Source organism: Capsicum annuum, chromosome 1 (assembly GCF_002878395.1).
Source record: "Capsicum annuum cultivar UCD-10X-F1 chromosome 1, UCD10Xv1.1, whole genome shotgun sequence".
In the NCBI taxonomy this organism is placed as follows: Eukaryota; Viridiplantae; Streptophyta; class Magnoliopsida; order Solanales; family Solanaceae; genus Capsicum; species Capsicum annuum.
The window spans coordinates 7,788,617-7,814,207 of record NC_061111.1 but is presented as its reverse complement, the minus strand read 5'-3'; the positions used below and the strand labels follow the sequence as shown (position 1 = coordinate 7,814,207).

At 33.6% G+C, this 25,591-nt stretch overlaps 2 protein-coding genes across 2 annotated transcripts; both read right to left on the bottom strand.

Annotated features, from left to right (window-relative positions):
• Positions 1 to 439: 439 nt before the first annotated feature.
• LOC107866542 (deoxyribodipyrimidine photo-lyase) lies at positions 440 to 6,044 on the bottom strand. Its single transcript, XM_047415398.1, has 9 exons — positions 5,659 to 6,044; positions 4,482 to 4,822; positions 4,161 to 4,401; positions 3,022 to 3,179; positions 2,788 to 2,824; positions 2,518 to 2,576; positions 1,414 to 1,495; positions 1,268 to 1,339; positions 440 to 755 (listed from the first exon to the last, which is right to left on the bottom strand). Exons 1-9 carry the CDS (start codon positions 5,956 to 5,958, stop codon positions 582 to 584), a joined length of 1,464 nt encoding a protein of 487 aa, XP_047271354.1. The 5' UTR covers positions 5,959 to 6,044; the 3' UTR covers positions 440 to 581.
• A 15,416-nt stretch (positions 6,045 to 21,460) lies between these two features.
• LOC107866552 lies at positions 21,461 to 24,747 on the bottom strand. Its single transcript, XM_016712588.2, has one exon. It carries the CDS (start codon positions 24,298 to 24,300, stop codon positions 21,844 to 21,846), a length of 2,457 nt encoding a protein of 818 aa, XP_016568074.1. The 5' UTR covers positions 24,301 to 24,747; the 3' UTR covers positions 21,461 to 21,843.
• Positions 24,748 to 25,591: the final 844 nt, after the last annotated feature.

Below are 25,591 nucleotides of genomic sequence, written 5' to 3'. Positions count from 1 at the left end.
CGTCAATACACCCTTGTGGTGAGGCCTGGACACCGTGCAAAGCGATAGCTTTAGTGCACGGGCCGTCCTTTTTTAATATTTTTTGAGACCTAAAACAAACATTTTACTAGCTTCACCTGAGTCACCCCTGTTCCTAACCTACAACTTGAGGGATCAAATGCAGTTACTTGCATACCTAGACAGTATATCAAGAAGTTTCAGTTGGTAGTACCTTAATCTTAAACAAAGAATCAAAGCAACCAAAGTCAATAATGCAGTACATAGATAAAATAAGACAACTAAAATGACATGTTGGAAAGTAGGAACCAAGTTACTCCTTGAGGCTTGAGCTGACATGGAGGTGAGTGCGATTCAGATTAATTATCAGATTAATTATCAGAATGATGGTGTAATCCAAGTAGGCGGGCATATAGTGAAATTCAAGGAGGAGGTGAGGGGGTGAATTGAAAAATTTTTCCGAGTCGATTGATCAGTCGTGACAGTTATCAACCTAAAAAAGTAGTTAACTAAACAGTTATCAATCTCTGCAAAATCCAGGAATACATGACATTTGATGGCAATAATAAAGCCTTTCACTAATGCTAACTATGCAGTTCTTTTGCTGCCTTGTCCAAAACTGCTTCTGCTTTTCTTTTCTTGCTTTCACCTACTAGCCTCTTAACGTAAGAAATATATCCGTCCACGTTGAATTTCCTCTTGCAACCTGCATAGTTCATGTACCTGATTTTCCCAAATACCGGGCGCTCTCGCCAACCCTGAAGGCCAAACATGGAAAAATTTAGTTGTAATTACTGAATGCAAGCATACAACATGTACAACATAGTTTTCACCAAATTTACAAAAGTATAACCTGTACGGACGAACCCTTGAAATCTGTTTATTTTGGGAAACTGGTTTTTGTAGATGGCAGTTTGTGTTTGGCTAATTGATTTGAAAAACAGTTTGTCCGCCATTCTCAGGATGGTATAAATTTACCATGAGTGTAGCATTATATGTTAATATCGGTATGTTGATTATTAGGTTGATGGTGATTTTCAACGTTGGCAAAACTTATCATTTAGATAAAGCGTGAGCAATAATAAAGAAAACAACACTACTATTTTTTATAGTGAACTAAATTGGTCGACTCTCCAAAAAATTTGTGACACCCACGTCGGATCCTCCAAAAATGCACTATCTTTAGAAGATTTGACAACCTGTCAACATTTTCGAAGTGTCCAAACAACATCTATTTAATAGAAGGGATTAAGTCTATTGCACTAATAACCTGGTCGTGGATGCCACATATCGACCACAGGCATCCAACATAACCACTAGGATCCCTTCCATCTATATGATACTGCAAAACAACAAGATTTTAGATCAGAACTCTGATGCATCTCCAAATGCAATCTTTTACTGCAGATAGATTACCTTATCATTTAAATATATTGAGATAGCCAGAGCTTCTTCTGGTCCAGTTGTCCATTCGAGTATCTTTTTAGCCCAATACATCCTGCATAAAAATTTGCAATCTGGAACTTAGGAAAACATAACAATAACTTTCTATTTGTTCTTTTTCCTTTTCTGGTTCTGGTTAAAGAAGTTGAACAAATGAGACATTTAACCAGCGTTCACGGAAAATTAATAGGAAAAAACAAGCTGGTGAGAAAAAAAGAGATGAATATAAAATATTTCCTGGAAAACAACAAGCTAGCTAATAAAAGCATACCTATTCTATATAATTTTGTGACTTTATTCATGTTTGCTAGAGAAGTGAGAAGCACCAAGAAATGAAAAACTGGTATTAAAAGGACATAAGACAACCACCAAAATTCATTCTTATTTCTCACATTCAATAGATAGAATTCTCATACGTACTCGATAATCTGTAACATTTGTCAAATGCTTGACACTACCCCTTCTAATAATATAGGTATAGTTGATCTAGTCCCTTCATAAATCATTTTTCTCAAGATAAACTTTCACCACTTAGTTAATTGATTAGATTGTTATTCAGTGTCTTCTATCGCAAAACTCCAATCTGCTGCCACAAATTTGTAGGTCAACTTTATCTGAAAATTTTCAGTGGTTGCTGCAAACTAGAATAAGATATTCACCACATTACCTTCTCAACTCACTTCTGTTTGATTTTCAAAGACAGATCTACATCAACTTCTCTTTCAACTAATAGAACATTTACTAAGTTACTTTTTCATTTTGGTTTCTTTTTTAATGTTCAAGGAGAAACCTACATCTCCTTTTTCTTTTGGCTGATAAGATCTGCTTATGGAAAAGCTAAACAATAACTAAATTACTCGTGCTTCGTCTATCACATTGGAAATCTAGCTACTCTGGGCAAGTTTCTCGTCCATATAACTCTTCATATGGAAAATATACTACTTAAATGTGTTCTAAACAGGGTGGAAAACCAAACAGACACAATAAAAGAATCAAGCATAATTAAGTGATGCAGAAGACCATGTAATGCATCGGGGTGGAGGGAGCAGGACATAAATATGGAGCAGTATTACGTACCTCATAAAACCATGCATTTTTCCATAATGAACCATTTCTAATTGAGAAGCATTCCAAAGCTGAATCAAAAAAAAAAAACAATTAAAAAACATGAAAAGAAGACCATTTCATTGCAAGATGTGAGGAGTATAAACCTAAAAGAAACAGGAGAAATAGCAGTGCCACGGTTAGATCTTCAAATCAGATCGATAACTCTTCCCTCACTACCTAATATTATCACGCTTTTGGCACTTCTTATTAATATAGTAATAGTTAGGAAGGGTAATTTACTGGGTCTGCAGTTTGTGCCTTCTCCAATTGCTCTCGCCTGCAAAAGACCATATTCACTTCTAACTTCAATACCATAAAAAGTAGATACTGGCATCTCACAACAAGCTTTCTGTCTCATCTTAAAACAAATTCTTATGAATTTATAGAGATTTCAAGAAAAGATAGTTAAGAATCTTATTCTTTTCTTGCTTAATCTAGATCTACTGAGAAAACAAATGAAAGCATTTAACTCACGTGTATATATGTTCCCGTTTATCAGATGCATGTTCCATCAAGGTTTTACGTGCCCATTCCCATGCACCCTGTAATGAATCATATTGAGGCTGATAATAGCAGAAGTTATCAGCAAGCTCTCTCCGCACAATCATTTCCTCCAAAAATGCGTCAACTGCCTGCATAAGCAGCAATCAGCCAAATAAGCTTCATATCAGGATATTGATAATGGATAGTAAATTATGAGGCAGTATAAAAACCTTATGAAAACAGAGCAGCTACTAAAAGTTCAAACTATGTTTGAAAGTCTGCACAAAGGCAGAGATTATCTTACAGTAAGTGAGCCAATTGTACTAAAGTCCATGTCTGATTCTGGTGTGAAAAGAGGAGCATGCAGTTGGAGGGGTGAACATAAATGCGGACCAGTAAAGTTCATTTGTAGGATTTGATTAGTAAAAGATGAGCCGCAACTTCCTCCAATACTGGTAGTGTTAACAAAACGAAAAGATAAAAAGCTCTAAGTTCCTTTGAGGGCTCAAGTAAAGCATGGCTTTATTGAAGAAAGGCGCAAATGGGAAAAAATACAAATATATATGTGTAGTCCAAGATTAATTATCACAAGCATGAATAATAATATATGGACAAAGAAATTTAATTTTTTTAGTGATAAAGTGAAGTATCAATTATCTAGTGTCGCATCTTCAGGATTGCTTTCATTGGCAAGGAAAGGTAAGCATTAGATCCTTAATGACAACATTGAAGTGCCCATAAAGTGAGGCAAAGCACTCGACATGATTTGCTCCTCGCTTCAGGGCTTAAAAGCACACTGAGTACTGGAACAAAGGAAGAAACAATGCCACTTTAATTTTGAGATGAAGTGGGAAAGGAGTATCCCTCTACAACTCCTCCCAGGAAACTAGAACAATACCACCTTAATTTTGTCCAACCATACCAAAGATATGGGAAGAAAAAAAATCATCAACACTTGACCTAAGTGAAGTAAACCACACAACTTCTCTCCTTTACCCTCACAACTCCTTCCTGGATCCAAACATAGTGCAACAGAAGGCAAGTAACATATCAACTACTTCTATAGACTGAAGGATTTCATATTAAGCAGAATTATAGCAAAATAAGATAGACGGATACGATTCCACAACCTGGGCATAATTTTTCCGAACTTTGCGTGCTTCTAAAGCACATCTCTGTGCTGATATCTGCCCAAAGTGCAAATAAGGAGAGAGACCAGAAAGTGCTTGGGGTTTCAGAGGATTGTTCCGGTCTGTTGAATAATTCTTCAATCTGGTAGTCAGGAACCCTTTTTTACTTCCCATTAGCACTTCAAACGCAGCGTCTTCACCTGGTTCACACCATTCAAGTTCAGGAACTTCTGCTCCTTTCCTGGTGCAATGGTCAATTTATAGCATTTGTAGGCTAAAAAAAAAACTCACTAGATTGTTAGATCAAAGTGAATGCCTTACCTTACAACGTCTGCAATTAGTTTTGGCCAATCTATTGGAGGATTCGAGGAAGGCCACTTCAACTTCGGAGGCCCTATTGCAGGCAATTCAATCAAATACTCAGGAAGCAGTTTATTTATTTTACCCCGTATGGTTCTAGCACTGTATTCCAATTTATCTGATGCCACCCAAAGAGGAACAATGTTATGCGCATCAACCTCGTGTACTGTCACCGATTCACCAACCTTCTCACAAATTTTTTCTTTCCAACTTCGAACATCCCTCAAAGGTGAGAAATCCGTTACTAGAAGAGAAGCTCCACATTCTTTCAGAAAATTGGGAATTGTGTCTGCAGCTTCTCCCTGTTCAAAAGACAAGCCATTGCATAATGACCTTAAAAAGGACTACTAATAAGAAAGGAAAAGGGGGAAAAAATATGGAAAATGTACCAAAGTAGAGAACAATACAACAGCTACTTTCAGAGTTTCAGTGCAAAATCATGGGAACATTCACATCTACAACCAAATTCATATGTGAAATGGACAGCCCAGTGCACCAAAGCTCGGCTATGCGTGGGGTATGGGAAAGGACCGAACCACAAGGGTTCATATTCATAGGTGAAATGGAGCAGTGAAAAATGACTTGAAACAAAATGCCATATTTGATCATAACTTATCAGTCAATCGATGGAACTGTAAATCCCCCTACTAGTCAAAGTACATGGCTATTTGAAACTTCAAGACCCATTTTACTCGCGCTCATTTCATTCTAATACTGCTAAATTAGAGTTCTCCAGAACTAGAGGTTCTCTATATTTCACATTGTCCCTTCTTCATAAGTAACCAGCGAAACTAATATATTTTTAATACAATTTCTACTTACCGATAATTACATTACTACAACATCTCTTACACTATATTAGGTGATAATGAAAAAGGAATCGAAGCTCTAAGCACACAAGATGAAAAACTAAGTTACCTAAATATGAAAAAAAAAAAATCCGTTTCATAATCAAAAAACTACTCAACTTTACAACATGATTCACAAAGTTTTGGAACCAAAACATATACTCACTCCATTTCAATTTGTTTATCTAGCTTTAACTAAGCAAAATGAACATTCTTCAAGCAATGCATATTCAAAATCAAAAAGAGTTCCCATAAGCTGGCTTGGACATAGAAACACCAATTTCATTTACCTGAAATAGAAAAAAGGGAATAAGAGTACTTTCAAGGTTATCCTGAAGCTTTTCAAGTCCTCTGAGCATAAACCCTAACTGTCTAGCTTTAGCACCTAAGAACTGATCGAACAAATTGAAAGCAATAGCTACCGGTACATTCGCCTTATTAGCTTGATCAATGGCGTGGATTAAAGCCCAATTATCTCTTAACCGTTGATCTCTAAACATCCAATACACTACCGGTCCGATCGACGGTCCTGATCCTTGTTTCAGAACCCGGATCCGACCCGCCTGAACAACTGGAGTTACAGAAGCCATGGCTAACGTGCGCGGGAAGGGGAAAGTGCGTAGGTTAGTGGAGTAATAGTGGAGAGCTGTACAGTTGAGAGTTAATGGAGGGAAAAATGAAACAGTTAACGGTTGTGGTATTCGAATGGGACACGTAGTGGTTTCTGATTGGTCGGATTTAAATTAATTATTTGGGCCGGGTCAGTTGAGTCCAGTCTTACAAATCCATTAAATACTAGGCCCAAAGTCAACGAAGTCTGGGCCATATATCATAAGGAGTAGCCCAATAATATTCGTATTTTACAACTAGTTTGGAATAGAAATTTCACGTATAACTTAAATAAATCCCACAAGTTTACCCTAATTACTCTATATCTCTACTCTTTGTGAAATTATAAATATTCCCTTATTTTTCAATTTTCAAATACATAATTAGCATCCAGATACATAATTTTAAACTTAAGAATGTAACAGTTAATTATTCCATTTGTGCTTTGATACATAATTAGCATCTGGATACATAATTTTGATGTTGAGATGCATAATTTTTATTACAGATATACAGTCATTTGTAAAACTATTTGATCAAGATACATAATACATTAACTAAACCAAAGGGAGATATATAACTAAAATTATGTGTCCGAATATTTATGTTTTTGTGGATGTATTTGTTTTGGAGAAAAAAAAATTGGATAATTAATAAAAAGAGTAGAGATTTTATGTAGTTTGATAAATTTAAATTGTGGTGTTATGTAATTTTACCAAATTTCACAGGGTATTCTATTTAACATATATCAAATGTTTTACATAATTTGCATGACTACTTACTACTTGCTAACTTTAAATATGTGATGGTTTGAATTTAAGTTTGATCAAAATATTTGATTTCATATGATTGAAATTCAGACAAAAATAACTGAACTTCAATCGTATGAAACTTTAAACACTACATATCTGAAGTTATTAATCTGAAGTAAGTAAGCTTTTATGCACTATCGCATATAAGTACATGCACTTGGACCCATATAAGTACATGCACTTGGACCCATCCACAGAGATTATGCGTGTTTGAGTGTAACTCATACGCTTAATGGCCACAAAAATAATCATTCTTATTTTCAAGATTGTAAATTTAAAATTGTTTTCATGAAAATTGTTGTTAGATATGTTTCAAGTGAGAGAATAAAAAAGTAGTAATATCATTGATGTATATAAGTTGAATTCAATACTATTTTTAAAATGTCACAAGTTCTATACTGTATACATAGAATCCAAATGATATAATTCATGTGCTATCCTTATAGTTGTCATTCCCAAGTCAGTGTTATGACAAGTATTATGTAACTGATTTGGTGATGTCAAGGCACGTAAGCAGCTTCCCTTCCTTGACATTACAATAAATATTTAGTGAGTTTCTTACTGTACATACATGATATTCATTGACTCTATACTACAGTTATAATTATAATCTTTGACACACAATAATCCTTTGGACTATGGTTAAATTTACACTCTAATCATTTGACAATGTGACAGAAGGTTAATTACTATTTTCATCAGATTCTTTGTAAGGAAATCTACTTGCAATTACTCAATAAATAACCTATGAAAATATTAGCTTACAATGCCAATGTATATGAAGGAGACTTTGGAGTAATTGGAAAGTTATTGCCACGAGATCAAGAAGTTACGGGTTTAAGCAGTAGAAACAGCCTAGTAGAAATGTCAGGTAAGATGATTATATACTATAGATTCTTGTGATTCGATCTTTCCCCATACCCTGCACATAGCAGACACTTTAATAGACCGGGCTGTCTGTGCATACTATTGATGTATTTAAACTCTATTAGATAAGTGTTTGATATACATGAATGTTCGCAATGAGAAATTAAACCACGTTTCAATTAGTTGAAGCAAATGATGAAGGCCAGAAGCTCTATACTTTTTTTAATCCTTTCTTAGCACTTAATCAACCATTATTTGATTATGACTCTTTTGAACTTCTTCTGTTATATCTTAATTTATTATTCACTTACTCACAAGCGTAAAGATTAATCAAATTAAATCTCAAACTAGGTGCTATTAATTAATTTTCAGTTAGTGTATTTAGTAACATTATGGTCAAATACAATAATGTTATGGGTGGTTGTTGTCAAGTGATCAGCAGGTTATGCGAATTTGAAGAATGCAAGATAAGGGTGTGTACAATAGACCTTTATGGTTCGACTCTTCTCTGAATCCCACGCATAAAGGAAGTTTTAATACACCGGGTTGCCCTAGTATTCAATAACATTATCGGTTGAAGACAATAATGTTATTGGTGGTTGTTGTCATGTGACCACGAGCACGAGGTCATGAGTTCAAGCGGTATAAACAGTTTCAGGTATAAATATAAGGTAAAGTTATATACAATAGATTCTTACGGTCCGATTCTTCTCCTAATTCTGTGCATAATTTAATGCACCGAACTGTTTAAAATTCACTAACATTATGGTCAAATACAATGTAGCATGTAAATAGTACTATACAAAAAGTAGGCTGCTAAGGAAAATAAAGTGGACCTAATTATTTAAACTTAAAATACAGACAACTACTTTTGGGGTAAGCAACCCACTAAATCTTGAATTTGTACACCAAATCTCTTTTAAATATTTTCTAAATGAAAAAGACAATTATTTCCATCACATAATTATGATGTAGTTTGTCGTCCTATATTTCTTGTAATTGTACGTACAACTTTAATTTAATTGTCACACCATATACATATCCAATTACATCAATAAAAGGCTAGCATAAATTATTGATGAATGTGACTATTTTTAAAGATTAGGTTACAAAAATTTCCACCAATAAAACTGTCGTCAATCCGATATCATTTGAGTTTGTCCTAGTTTTAATTGGTTATATTTGTTTCTTTATTAGTTATAAATTCCAAAATATTATCACATCGTGTACCATTTAATCTGGTCGAATTTTTGTACTGAAAATGAGAAAAATTTTCTTTGAGCATTTTTGTCAAATATTTTTAACTACAAAAAATCATAATTTATCTCGTAGTCTGTTATACTTTCACCTTGCTTCCATATTCTAGTATCTCATCTCCTTGTAATTACTTTTTCTTTTTTTTTGGTTACCCTAAGATCTCTCCATTTTTTGTCACTATTATCTTGTTATTTCAATTCTAAATTATAATTTGAATTCATTATAATATAGGTTACTGTTGTGTTGAGAAATTTGGGTGGTTACACGTATTCTTGATTTTTGACTAGGCCAAAAGAAATACAGTACACCACTGGTCCACTTTAAATATTGGCCTCATGTTAGTATTCTATGTGTAGAATTATGCACCTACACATAATTTAATAAAAAGAATATCGAATCAAAAGTATGACCGAAGCCATAAAAGAGGGAAAATAGTATTTTATTTAAGCCTAAAAATAATGGGCACTCCATTTAAATTATCATAATTGTAGATATACAACCAAAAAGCAAGCAAAAGTGGATCTTCATTTGTCAACCTATATCATTAAATTAATGATAGACCTACACATGTAAAAATTTACTACTCAAGCATTGAATTGTTATATACTAAGTATATAACCCTTTTAAAATTTATAATTTTTTATAGCACCCTTCGAGTTAATTAATTTTACAATAATAAATGAGCAAATATTTACATATATTTAATAAATATTTTAATACTCCATTTGTTCGTGTTTGACTTGGCACACCTTTCTTAAAAAAGCAATAAATAGAATGATAATTTTAATTATTATATCAGCTCTAATTATTACTCTTTCCGTCTTAAAATAGTTGGTATGTTTGCTAAAAAAAAATATCTCAAAATAGTTGACACCTTTAAAATATCAAGAGACAATTAACTATTTTTTCCAACTCTATTCTTAGTAATAAAAGAATATTCTCATATTAATTGAAGAAGATTCATGTGATCAAGATTAAATAGATAATATGATCATATTAGTCAATTTGCACCTTTTTATTATTTTTTTCTTTAAAGTTAGAGCAAAAATCTATAAATGTCAATTATTTTAAGACGAAAAGAATATAAGCCATCTAAATATTAATAAACAAATAGCAGTACTTCATAATAATGATGATATATAAAATAGGTATAAAATGTCAACTTATATCTAAATTTTTAAAGTGGACAAGTAAAAATAAACACTTAGTAACAAATAAAAGTGAGCAAATGTAGTATATTCATAGAGAATTTGACTAAATTAAATGTTTTCTTTGTTTTAAAATAGTTGGTCATTTTTCTAAAAATATTTGTTTTAATTTAGTTGTCCTTTTTATGAAATCAAATTTTTATTATGTTCTTTCAATACTATCATTATCATTAATACTCAAATAAAGTGATAATCAAATTTATATTTTTAGAATATAATTAACAAGACTAATTTATTAAAATAAATTTCTAATAAATATTTTCTTAAAAGTATAATATTGAATTCACGTAAAGTCATAACCAGACCTATGTATCCGCCCCTAGCAAGCAAAAGTTGTCTTGCACAAGAAAAGAAATAAGTCTTTAAAATCAACAATTTAAAAAAACATGATTAATATTTAAATCAAGAACGTGGAGTGGGGTATAATTAGCAGTTGGAAAAACAAAAGAAGATGACGAAATTTAGGTGTATTAATTACAATAATGATAGCTACTTAGATGAGAAATTAGTAAAGGCTCAATAGCAGTAATAATTTGGTCTGTTGTTCTGTGAAAGCTCTGTTCTAACTAAAATTAGTATTTGAATTTGAATTTTGAACCCCCACATGTTCCTCTATGAGTGTCTCCCTCTCGTACGTTCCACAAGAATGTATTGGATTTTATATTGAGTGTTTTAATTGATATTTTTAGTATCATAAGTTCAGACTTCAGACTTTGAAAAATTTTAATATAAGTAAAGAGATATTTGTATATCATCTTTCTATCATGGAACACGCAAGGCTCATATCTGATTAGTTAGTTGTGAGATAATAACTTATTAAAGTGACGACTAGTCGCTGGCCTGAGAGGATATCAGTCGCAGTGAGACTGAGACAAATGATCGACGGCGTCATACCGGTAAAATTATCTTCGTACAACCAGAAAATCATGAATTTAAATCAGTAAAAATTACACCGTGCATAAATACAATGTAAAACAACAAAAGATAAACTTAATAATATCCTTGGTGTTTGAACAAAAGGATAATACTTTTTATATTTTGGAACAAGTTAACGTAGAATTTACCATTAATATATCAAAAACTACTAATATATAGGTGGATAAATAAATAAATAAAATAGACAGATAAGTCTTTAAATTTGTACATGAAATCTTTCTAAAGAAGTGGTAGTATCCACCTCTATGGCCATATTTTTTTCAAAGTAATAAATAAAATTAAAATAATCTTTCTTGGACATAAATGAGTGGTTGATAAACATTCCAACCTTGTAAATATTTGTAAAAGAGGGAGTTAATATTGCAACGTTCTCCACAGTTTCATGAATGGGCGGAGGGAGTATATAATGTATCAGTCAAAATTAAATAAATAAATTAAAATCGAAAAATATATGACAAATAAATTGATATTTTTAAAAGAAGAAAAAAACAGCTGGCAGAGAATCTTGTACTTGATGAGGTGATGTCAACAAGATGAGGAACCTCTTATGTCAAACTGTACGGATGTCTCTCCTTCTAGTTCATGCAGTTCTTACACAATTATACTACTCCATGAATATACAAAATTAAAAATAAAAATTGTATACATATAAAAATTATACTGCTACATAAATATACAAATAAAGGAAAATGATTCTACACATATAAAAATTTCATGACTCCATTTAAGTTACATATTTGAAAACTATAGAAAAGTACTATATGTTATAATAGTTAATAATTTAAAATGTTTAGAAAGTATTTTAGCAAGTTATACTCAAAGAAAATATTTCTTTGATTGTTCAAATATGAGCCATTTGGTAGTTCGTTAGAATAATTATGAGTGTATTAATAGTGCATACATTAGTTATGCATGTTTTAATTAATAATTTCAATTTTCATCCTGCATAAAATAATATATAAATTCACTCATAATTTATATATGTATTAGTTATACGGGTTTCTAAATTGCAAGTCCGGTATTATTTTAATTTATAAATGAATAAATTACCTCCCAATATAATCAGCTATGAAATGTGGTAAAAATTACTTAGATAAGATCTAATACATGCACGACGCAACTTCAAACGAGCGGTATCAAAAGATCTCTTAATAACTAGTTCAGACAAATTAAAATCAAGGAATTACTACTTTTTGAGTGTTGGTGGAAGATATTCTTTCGGCGAAATATTATATTATTTATACATAGTTAAAACTATTCTTTATGTATATATAATTGATGTTGAACTCCGTTCGACTAGCTCGTATGTTTGCTTCTTTTGATTTTGAACCTCTTCGTGAAAATTCGTACTTGAGTGTTGGAAAGATGCATCGTTCACAAATGTGATAGAAATAAATGAAGTGAAGGACCATTTAGTGGAATTGTGTGTATTGGAGTATGTCTATGAATACTATGGTCCCAAATGTCAAACATGTTATTTGTATTTTTTTCTTTGAGGTTGTAAATCTTTACTCAATCACCATCAACCTTAGGATCATCATGCCCAGAACCCTGGAACTATCCTTAATTTAACCTAACATAAAATGGACTCCAGTTCCATTTTGAAATGATGTTGCATCCTCTTAAATTGTTATGTTTGTCTTCCTCACCCACCACCTACCCTTTAAATGAGTTTTGGAATATTTTAATAAATAAAAAATAGTGGATCTGTTTAATCGATCAAATGTTCTGTCTTATAGATGAACATTACATGAGTTGTTTGATCGTTCGTTAAGTTATCGTTCATTTAATTTACTTATCATGTTAAATTGGCCATAAGTTATAAGTAATTCATTGGCGTGGTGCAGTGAGGTCTTGGGTTCGAGCCCTAGGTATGGAAAAAACCCACCGCCCTACTCAGCGCGAATCCGAATTAGTTGGGCTCCAATGCGGATACCGAATGCCGAATGAGAAATAAAAAAAATTGCATGTAATGTTCAATTCACACATTCATCCCACCGAATGGGAAACTAAAAAAAAAATTGCGTGTAATGTTCAATTCACACATTGATCCATTTTAACACGTAAAAAACAAAATTAAAGCTAGTCAATACAATTGAAAAATACTAATCAATAGGCCATATAGGGAGCGCTACCCCCAAATGGGTCCCTACTCAGCGCGAATCCAAAGTATTCGAGCTCTAATGCAACAAAAAAATTGCATGGAATGTTCAATTCACACATTCATCTATTTTAACACTTAAAAAACAAAGCTAGTCAATACAATTGAAAAATACTACCCAATAGGCAACATAGTAAAGTATCTTCTATCTTTTGTAACTAACTGAAATGTATATGTAATGAGTTCCTGTATTATATGCAAAATTAATTTATGTGCGCATTACAACTAGAACTTATGTCTGAATTCTGATTATCAACTTAATAAGAAAAAAATAAGTTAGTCAATACAACTAAAAAAAATGTAATCAATAGGTAACAATATTATACTATTTTCAATCTTTATAACTAATTGAAACTGGATTGTGGCGCAGTGGATGGGATTGCTTCACCCTTAACCAGAGGTCGAGGGTTTGACCCTGGGTATGGGAAAAACTCTGTTGGGAGCGATGCCACCTTAATGGACCCTGCAACGCGCAACCCGAATTAGTCGGGGGCTCTAATGCGGGGACCGAACACCGAATGGGAAAAAAAAAAACTAATTGAAATTATGTTTAATGGATAACTTAAAATTTGTCCAACAGATGTTTTAAAGTTGACATCATATTTTACAGATTTTGTTAGACAGAAACAAAAATTAAATTCAAAATCATCTCTTATTATATCCCATTTCTGTAATAGTGCAATTTATAACCTTTTCTGAAATTATAAGTTTAGTAGCAAGTATTAGCAGACATATAGAAATGTATTTTATTTTAACCTATTAATTTTCAATCAAATGAAACGATTACAATATTTAAGGACCTTGTAAACACTTCCATTTTCCAAAACACAACTGGTTTTCTAAATTAATTCTTCTATAATAATTAAATTTAGATAAACACATTACTTTTCAAATACTATCAATTACAATAGCCACCCAAAATGTATTAGCAGCCTTGTATAGATATGGACCATCTCTTTTTATTTTTTAGTACAGTAGGTCTGCCATATGATACACGTGGGATTCCAAAGATTGAATCTGCAATTTGAATATTGCAAGCCCCACAATTTCTTTCTCCCCTTTCTTAATACTAATATTTAAAAAAAATAAAATAAAGAGAGTATATAGTGTTTATTTTGAGAATTGAGATATACATATACGGTAACCAACCTAGAATCTGGTTTTCCTTTTTTTTTTTTGGTTGGTTATAAAGTTTGGATAAATCTCGTGTCTTAATTCTCCTTTTAGCTTCTATTATCTAAAAATTATTGAGTAAGTAATATTTGTTAAAACGTTTAACGGATAGATCATTTTTACGAGATAAAGGTGATTATTTATATACATTTTATTTTTTTCGGGTTTTATTTGTGGAATTACACCAGGATGATGTTATTGTTGTTGTTCAACGGAGATCAAATATGCTTATTTTAACTACTTTAAGGGATCAAAAATATATTTAAAAAATTATTAAACATATATTTAAATATAAAAGATCATTTTTACCATTTTCTCCAAACCAAGGGAAAATAAATTAAATCTAGGTCAATAATTGTACCATGTTCAATATAATTTCAAGATTAGGATCAAGAGAGAATTTAATGTATAAAAACTTTGCTCCTATATACTTTATGTGAAATAGAAAAATCGTTTCCCATAAACTCTCATGCAAAATTCAATCTAACTCATGCCTATTTGAAAAACTCAATCCCAAAGTAGTTAGTATAAAATGAAATGACAGAAGCAACAGAAAGTAGAAGAAAAAGAAAAAGGACTTTTTTTAAAATAGTTGGCAGCGTAATCAAGACGAAAGAAAATGGTTGGTCCCAATAATGTCACAAGGCACAAAAATAATACTGTACCATGTGAAACTACAGTATATAAATTAAATAATATAATAAAGTGTAATAGTACTATTTATCCGTATCTTTTCTTTTTCCTTAAGAATCTATCTCACTGTAATCCTTTTTTGCCTCTTATGTTTTTTTATATTATTTGATTTTAAAATAAAAAAAATACCTCACAAAATGTCTATGAATGTGACATGTTCCATTGTCACCAATTTGATTATCTTGTACCTAGGAAATAAATTTTTGGACCATTTTGGATAGAAAAGACATGTGATTCCCAAATTTATCCTTCTTTTATGGGTAAATTTATTCAACTTTTTACGACTATCTCCCTGAAAATTCATGATGTTGTGTTTGTTTGTATATGAGGTAAAATGTTTTTCAGTAATGTAAGTATACTTTTATGCATCTTTTTGTGTTTAGTACGTGAGTAAAATATATTATCTAGATAAATAATATGGGAGGTGAGAGCGGCAGTAAGGGGTGTCGATGGTGACTTAGGGCTACGGGAGTGGAGTGAAGATGAAATGTGTTGAAGGGTGGGTGGATATTATCAATGCGTAATGCTATTATTTGTGATATATGTTTTCTCGACCTTTGCTAAAAAAATATTTTCCTCATTTTTAAGAGTTGGGAACCAAAATATGCCATGAAATTTAAAATAAATACAAAAATATGCCATATTTTTAACGTGTGACCAAAATATATTTAACTCTCTTAAAAAGAGAGTTATATGCATTGTTTTAACGGGAAGTAACTAAACGGAGTCAATTTTCAAAAACTGTGCATAACTCTCTTAAAAAGAGAGTTATGCATTTTTGTATTTTTTAACTCCTTCAAAAAGTGAGTTATATGATAAAAGTTTAACTTGCTTTTTTTCTTTACGTAAATATAATAAAAATTATATAACTCACTTTATAAAACTTACATATTATGTGAATAATTAATTTATATTTTAAAGTTTTATTTTTTTAGAAAGAAGGTCAACTATTATGAAACAGACAAAGTAAAACTCACTGATTATATAAGTCATGTAGAATAAAATGCATAACTCACTATTTAAGTGAGTTATCCATTATATGAATATAACTCTACAAATATATGAGTTATGTGCAAATAACTTTTTCCACCAACATTTATATTTCTTCTATTTAAACAGAAGTATACATTATAGACTCTTCATTCTTTATTCACTCATCTCCTATTTTGAAACTACATTGTACCAGATGATATTGAAAATGGTGACCAATCAAATTATGGTGAATTGTCACAGGGCAATGATAGTGAGTCTAATAATACTAGGACGGTGAATGCCCTTATGACTCATCATCGAGTGACGATGATGTGAGGTCAAATTCTGAACAAAGAGGCATGTCCATGAGCCCTTATCCACAAGAAGAATCAATTCCACAAGCGGCGTTAATATCGCTACCAATTAATAGGCCTCATTTTTATTCCAATGAAGAAAAATGCAGTTTCAAAAGAGGAGATGGGTGGATAAAGAATGAATAGTCTATAATGTATACTTCTATTTAAATAGGAGAAATATGAATATTGGTGGAAAAAATTATTTGCACATAACTCATATATTTGTAGAGTTATATTCATATAATGAATGACTCACTTAAATAGTGAGTTATGCATTTTATTTCTACATGACTCATATAATCAGTGAGTTTTACTTTCTCTATTTCATAATAGTTGGCCTTCTTTCTAAAAAAAAAAAAATTTTAAAATATAAATTAATTGTTCACATAATATGTAAGTTTTATAAAGTGAGTTATATAATTTTTATTATATTTACGTAAAGGAAAAAAGTAAGTTAAACTTTTATTATATAACTTATTTTTTAACTTCTTTAAAGAAGTTAAAAAATACAAAAATGCATAACTCTCTTTTTAAGAGTTATGTGACTTATGTTACATAACTCACTTAAAAAGTGAGTTATGTAAAAAGAAATACATAACTCACTTTTTACGTGAGTTATGTAATTTTTAATATATAACTCTCTTTTTAAAAGAATTATGTTAAAAAATGCATAACTCTCTTTTCAAGAGAATTATGCACATTTTTTGAAAATAGACTCCGTTTGATCACTTTCGTTAAAAATAATATATATAACTCTCTTTTTAAGAACGTTAAACATATTTTGGTCACACTTTAAAAACATGATATATTTTGATAATTTTTTTAATTTCATGACATATTTTGGTTCCCAACTCCATTTTTAAGGAACAAATTTCATTTGTAAATAGAAAATAATTGAGTAGAATTTCACATGTAGATAGAAAATTCATCTACTAAAAAACTTTGACCAAATCAATTCTCAAGAAAGCAAGAACAGTGAGCCCCTTTTTCTTTCTATCAAAATTTCAGGGAGTATTTGGTATATGATAGAAATAAATAAAATGAAATAAAAAATAAAGAAAAAAGAATAAAATACATGTTGTGTAAAGAGTAGGTAGGGAAAGAAATGCTAAAAGGGAAAAACAAAAAAAAGGAAGATGATTACAAAGGCATTGAGAGGAGAAAAGAATCTTGTAGAAAAGGGAGGAAATATTTGTCGTCCTATAACAATGATTATTATACCTCTTTATTTTTTATTTTTTTGGTACACTTTATTTGTTTTTACAAAAGCTTTGGGTAAAAGAAGATAAGTGGAGCCAAGCATAACCATAACATTCCTCCTAAATTAGAGGTCTGGAGTCGAGTTTGAGTTTGCAATTTGAATTTAGCTAGAATTAAATGCGATCATCGAACACTGAATGAGACGACGATGACAACAACAACATAAGATTTGAACTACATGTGTGGATCGTGCTGGAATGATCGGAATCCCTACATTTTTATTTAAAAATTTCGAATTCGAATGCTGAAAATGAAAAATATCATGTTAGAAGCATCGCTTCAAGAAGTAAGCCTAAACATGAATTTGAGTTAAATCAAACTTTAATATAAATATCGAATATCATTGAAAAAACAAAAAAAGGTTTGAATAATTCAATTCAAAAATAGAATAGTGAGTAGTATATAGTTTGGTAAGCACTCTGTTTTAGAGTATTTGGAATAAAGCTTAACTAAACCTTGCCGACAGGAATTTTTGTCTCCTCCACTTAAATCTTTAATCACTAATTAAAAAATTATTAATACAACCCACCCCCCACTCCACAATTAGCTAACCTCCCCACCCACCCTACGCACATAATTCTTTTCTACTTTTTCCTTCAAATTAACTATTTGATGTTCGACTTTTACTGATTCTATTATTTTTGAATTCCAATGTCTCACAATAAGTGTAAAAGCATTTTCTATAGAAAGACTCTTTGTTCTCAGAGCTTGAACTCGAACCTTCTGATTAGATTTCTAATCTATCTTTGTATAATTCATGTTGAAATATACTTTCGGAGGATATATGATTTTAAAGCAAGATATCCATTTATAAGATTTTTGAATTTATTTCAATTTAAAGAGATTGTATTGCATGGGTATTATATCAATACCGACTCTATTCGAGCTCTCTTATCCCATCCATCACCATACTCCTCTTCTTCAATTTAATCAGACGCTATTCAATATTTTCTGGCTCGATTATTTTAAATTCGTGTTGGATAGTTCATGACATGACTAAAAATTAATTTTCGAGCTACAACTCGAATCCTATAATTAAAAATAGAAAAATCTCAACTATCACTGTACTTGTTGGTGACCCTCTCTATTATTCTACTTGTACTCACTTTTAACCCAACCTATAATAGTATAGGAGAAAATTTCCATTTTTCAAAATTTCGAACTCTTATATAACTATCTAATAATGAGCTAAACTTAAAGCAAAAAAAACCCCCAAAAAAAAAAGTAGTTGCATAAAATACCGCTCAGTTTAACATCGAAAAATGGATTCAATACAATTCAACATAATCTAATAGACATGGAAATTGTTTTAATCGAGTATCTACTACCTCCCACCAACATAAATAAGGGTAACTAATTCATAACTCAAAGAAAGTTATATGTACATCTCCACCACAATTAGGTGGCTATGACTGTAAAATTTTCTTTTCATCATTGAAGATGGTGCATCCTCAGTATTTTTCTTTAAATGGTATAAACATCATTGTATAAGATTTACCATAGTTGCCTATGGTTAAAAAGAGTACCAAAGCATATAGAAAAAGAAGCCTCGTACGAATATCAATCAACAATTTCCTTTTAACCCCACCAAATAGATGATAGGGAAAAAGGAAATATGCCTTTGCCTCTGAGGGTATCATCACTCTCATATGGTGCTATTATACTAAAGTTTAAGATGAGAAACATAGAAGATAAGTTCTCTAAAAAAATGCCAGCAAATTTGTGTTAACAGTTGCTTTGTGGCATTAGAATCTTTTTTTGGTAGCTTTATCCTAATCCGTCATGTTCATGTTCATGTTCAAGTCGTGGAAACCACCTCTTGTGGTTCCGCCGTTCCCCAGACCCAAGCATAACGGGAACTTTAGTTCATCGGGCTGCCCTTTAACCCTAATCCATCATATTCTCCTTTAAGAAAAACACTTTTGGTTTGGAACCAGATTATCCCACATTCAATATCGAATAGTAATAACAAAACTTTGGTATAAAATTTATACTGATATAAGTTAATACCGATGGCCAAACATCGGATAACCAATTTTATACTGGGATTAGTACACCAAACGACCCTCAGAAGATATGGTTCTAGCGTGCATTAGACGTTTCAGCCATAAATGAACACAAAGTAAAAGCCAGGTTTCGCGGAACATGACAGTAAAACATGGCACCACTTTACAAGAAATGGAGATTGATCTAACATTTTCCCCCATAGCTTTCCAAGAATTTCTTGATGCCTTTAGACAATTAGATGGAAAGCAAGTAAATGACACATATCAAACATACAATAAAGTTTTTCCACCAGTATATAGTTCTTTCCCTGTTCATGAATACAATGGTAAAGTGAAGTCAATGAAAATGTGGGAAGGAGCCAAGCTAAATCAAATTCTAAGAATATAAAGATTACTTTAGAATAAATCCAAATTATGATGAATGCATGATTTGAAAGTAAAAAATAACGGTGAAATACTGATAAAGTTTTAACTATTACCGGGTAATGATGTTTTTTCATTAATGAAAATCATCCGGAACCACCAAAAATTAGTCAATCTTCGTTGCAATGTCGCTATCAAGCATCTCTTGTGTTGCTTCATGCCGACAGTATTCTTCTACTTTGGGTCCTCTCACAACTTTTTTGCAATGATGGGGGAACATCATCCAATGACCCTGCATGAACATCACAAGTTTTGAAAATGTTTAAGTGAGAAGTTACCCAAATTAAAGGTGATTTAACTTAAGCCACTTTTTCTTTCTCCAAAACAACAACCAATTTTTGGAAAGAATTCCACTTCTTTCATGGTGGGGGTCCAAGAGTAAGTTGTTAGAAGTGCTCTTCCAGCTATAAAGATTGATGATCAAAGGTACAACAACAAAAAGGGGTTGTTGCCAAAACTAGCAAAACCTTAGTTGCATAGGCTACATTAGTCTTCAACCACCTCAGCCCTTTTATCCGAAAGTGCTCGGGTGAAATTTTCTGAATTATGTCCTTGCTCTGATCATTTCCATAATATCCTCTTCGCCGTGATCTATCCAGAGTGACTAGACCTTGTCAAATGCTTCTGAATCGAGAAAAAATAAGCATTGCACAAAAGTCATACTTCAGTTGGTAAATAATAATGAGTTGAAATATTACTTGGAAAGGAAAAAAAGGAAGCATCTAATGTTCAAGAACACAAGTGAAAAAGAGGAGCAAAAATAAAGTGAGAATACGCAGGAGGTCGAACACAAATAAATAGATAGCTTGTTCATCATATATATAATCTAATTTGACCAAAATGATAAGAAGTTCTAACAATAATATTATTATCTCACAGTTTGGAATCTAATTTGTTGCTCATACCAGACCTTGCCGGAATAATATTGAGAGCGTGGATTCACGGCCAGATTGTAGGCGTAGGCGTAGAACCTACAATAGATTCTCATCTGTAATAATCTTCCAAGTTCCAAGTACAGAGAAAAAATAGGCTGTGTTAGAGGTCAAAGTTCATCTGCTTCTTGATGGCACGACCACCCAATGTCGCATTTGGTTGACCAGCTGACATCTATCAACAGAGTTTGAAGAACTGACCATTGGATGTAAATTTAGCTTGAGAATAAGACCTTTCAATGGATGATTTCAGGAGATTAATTCTGTATAAAACTTACTTTCGGTTAAGCATTAGACAAATTCTTTAGCTAGAAGAATGAGACACTTTTGAATCCAAATTCAACCATTGAAGTAAGACATGCAAATTTCCGTCAAGACTACTTCAAGGTGACTAAAACGGATATAACTAAATAATGACTGTAAAGCATTAAGGCAAAAACTGAGAGGACTTTCATCAAATTAATAGGATCTATCAAGAGTAAATTTCTGATCTTACAAGAAAGGGAAACAAAAACCTTCCCCTCCACATATATTATGAATTTCAAACTACCTAAAAATAAAAAGCAGTTCAATACTTCTGTCCTGCAACTTCTCTCAATCATCTTTGTGTTACCATGCAAGAAGCTACTGTTCATACCGCAGATTCTAAGACTGAACTCTGCTCATGCAAGAATCGATAGTCCTCCATATCCAAGCGCACTACCAAAATTCTTCTTACGGTTAAAAAGTGAAAGCACGACAGTGTCGAAAGAATTTCATTTCTCCAGGAAAAAATTCCTACAGTTGTAGTCATAAATAAGAAAAGGAACACTACACAGAGGATGTATCAACAAAAACCTCATTTAGCACATCATCCTCACAGTTCGCCAGGGAAAAGAGCTCAGCATCTTTATCTTCATCACTCGAACAATCCCTCCTCTGAAGCTTTGAGTGAGCAGCAATAAATATCAACTTCTGAGCCTTGTCCATTCCCACTCTTGAATGGGAATGCGCATTCACCCATCTCAAGACAGACCAGTTGCACTTAAAACCACATGAACTTGCACGAAGGAAGATTAGCCTAACTGCCACCTTGCCAAGTGACTTAAATTCAGTGAGGTGAGTTTCCCACACAAGTCTACTACTTTGTGGATTTGCTATCTTCATCTTTCCAGTGCTGGGATCCCTTTGCTTCAATTGTACGGCTTGCGCATACACAGGATCAAGTCCTTCAGTTCTCCATTTCATAAGCTCCATCAATGCAATATGAGCCTCCTCCCTAGACACAAGACGGGTAATGAGCTTGTCCACATCTTTCTCTTGCTCCGGTGTCAAGCATTTAAATGGAGGCAAGTACTTGCCACTTGTGTCCCTAATCAAATAGAGGGGGTCAAGTATAAATGCCGCAGCCCAGGCAGGATGATAATTCTTGATGAATCTCCTTTCAATTACTTTCTCTACAGGTCCCTCGGCAAGATGAAACTTCGAGCACCAATCCTTCACTTTCACCCTAAGCTCCTCCCAAAGAGGAAGGCACTGCCCTACACGCGGCTTCTCTGTCTGGATATCCTGTGCCATTGACTTGATCAGTTTAACCAATGAATGCACTGCTTCCAGCTCATTCCAAAAATGTGGGCTCCTCATCATCTCTTCGAGATCTCTAGCAATTTGCTCCTCCATACACAATATCTTATAGGATTCATCCAACAATACTAATTGAAGGGCCCGTGCTAAGCTAAGGATATCCTCCACTAACGTGTACACAGGTCCAAAATCTGATCTTTCATAACCACGCAACGGTACTCTCAATAAACCAGCATGCCCATACTCCTGCAACTGATACTTGTGAAAACTATTCCGAACTTGAGACTTATTATTAACGAAATTCGCAAGTTTTAAACAATTCTCAGTTACATTCTTGAACAAAGGAAGCTCCTTACCAAAATCCTTAACCAGACTATTAAACGCTTGATACTGACAAGAAACATTAACCATCCAATGATGCTGATTCTCTAAGTTCCTTAAAGCCTTAGACTTAAACTTGTCTGCAACTATACCTACACATTGGTGCAAACTGTTCCCACATATTTCAGAAATGGTCTCCATAAAAATCTCCTCAGCGTACTTTGATTGCACGTATCCACTAGTGAACACTGCTCTTCTGAACACACTGGTCCCATTGGGAAGATTCACAGACAAATTAACCAAATTTTCTTCATCAACATGCCCATAATTCTTTGACTTCCAACCATCAGATGCAATCTGAAAGAACATAGCATCTCGAATTTTCGCCTCGGATTCAGCCTTTGCTTCCTCGTACTTAGCATCTAATCTTGAACCTGCAAAATCTCTCCTTGACAGTGGCGGTAAACCAACTTGGTTTAAGAAAGATTTGAACTTTGGATGCTCAAGACTCGAAAATGAGACCGACCCACAACATTCATACACCCAATCAGCAAGAAAATCAAGTGCTGAATCAATCTGAGATTTACTTAAAGTTGGACCAGGTGATGCTTTTGGACTCTTTAGCTTCTTCACACTATCTTCCAACATAGCTAAAGCACCTAAATCCTCTTTACCGCCTGACAACATCAAATGCTGCTGCTGTGCATACACACCACCACCGCTACCCGGCGTACCACCACCACCAGCGCCACCGCCGCCACCAGCAGTGACAATTGTACTAGCCATTGAAACAACAGGGGAGTAAGCCAACTCTACAGCAAATCTTGATGGATCGACAATAGCTAGAGGAGGAACCTGGTACGACGTCGGCACACTCCCTCCACCCCCACCCCCACCATTACCACTTGAACTCCCCCCACGCACCCCACCACCACCACCGGAAGCACTCCGTTTCCGGTGATTCTGCTGCTGCTGCGACGCCGTAGACGGCGGCGACAACGCAGCGGTAGGCGACGGCGACGGTGGCACAGACGAAATGGGCTTAGCAACCGAATTGAAATTCGGACAAGTCCCTCTTTTGAGATGTTCAGAAGCAGTTCTTGAAGGATTCGAAGCCGAGAAAACAGCGTCACATAACGAACAACGAAGCTTAACAGCTTTCGCAAGTCCACTATCAGAATTGTGAACCAAAATCGGCTCAAGATGAGCCCAATACCAAGCCCCTTTCCCTTTTACCGCTTTCGTCCGTACCATCACCAACCCTTCATACCTCTTATGCACTGCTTTAGCACTAAGCTCATCCGCTGAGACGCCGCCACCGCCTCCGCTGCCGGCGGAGTCCACGGTGGCTAAAGCAGTTGTAGTATTAGGTGTAGACGCCATTTCTTAAATACCAAAAAAAAAAAAAAAAAAACTATAACGATAACAATAATAATTAATGTATGATGATTCTTTTTTGCTTTTTCTGCTGAATTAAAATGTAAAAATGGTGTTTTCAAGGGGCATTTTCGGCATGCATTTTTTCATCCGGGGAATGTAGCAGGCAAAGGAGGGTAATTTGGTGAATTCCGGTGGTCCATGAAAGATTCCGGTGAAATCGGAAGTGAAAAAAAAAGTGTTTTTGGATTGTAGTGGTCCACACAGTGAATAAATTTGCACGTTGTTAGGCGATTTCGAGAGAGAAAGAGAAAGTTCTGTGCCGGAGTTTCGCCGGAAAACGCGCCGGAGAAGGAGAGAGAGAAAGGGGAGAGAGAGAGAGTGCGGAGAATAGTGAGAGTAGAGCTTTGGTCTTAACACAGAGAAAGGGTCTTGTATACTGTTTGACGAATGGAACCTTCTAAGTTCTAACACTTGCCCTTTAATATAGGGACCTAAGATAGAACCCGGTGGAGTGTACGCAGATCATACTCCGACTTTATAGAGATAGAGATACATAATTTATTATCGATTGATCTCGGATTTAAAATAAAACATGTAGATGCAGGTAGAGAAAACAAAATGCAGAAATGAAAGCAATATCAGTAACAAGATAATGTAAAATAAACACGAAAGCGCGATAATAATAACAACATAATATGATAATCGAACTGCGCACACACATACTAAGCTGAGATGATAATCAAAACCGAATAATAATACATAATGAGGATAGTGCTAATACATTGGTAAGGAAAAATTCTGCGTAACGACATGGTTGAGTGGTTGGGAGGTGGGTCACTAGTGTAGGAGAACTGAAATTGAATCCAGACTCCATCTGTCGCTCAACCATGAGCATGTCGGATGGTGCTTGCCTAGCGCGATTTGCATCTCCTATGCGAGCAATTGAATTCAGCCTTCGTCTGTCGCTCATCCTTGAGCTCGTCACATGATGCTTGCCTAACACGTTTTGCAACTCCTGCGCGAGCTATTGAATTCAAACTCCGTCTAATGCTCAGCCATAAACTCGTCGCATAGCGTTTGCCTAGCGTGGTTTGCAACTCCTGTGCGAGTTATTGAATCCAGCCTCCATCTGTCGTTCAGTCATGAACATGTCGCATAGCGCTTGCCTAACGCGGTTTGCATCTTCTCTGCGAGCTAGTGAATTCAACCTCCGTTTGTCGCTCAGCCTTGAGTTTGTCGCATGACGCTTGCCTAGCACGGTTCGCAACTCCTATGCGAGCTATTGAATCCAGTT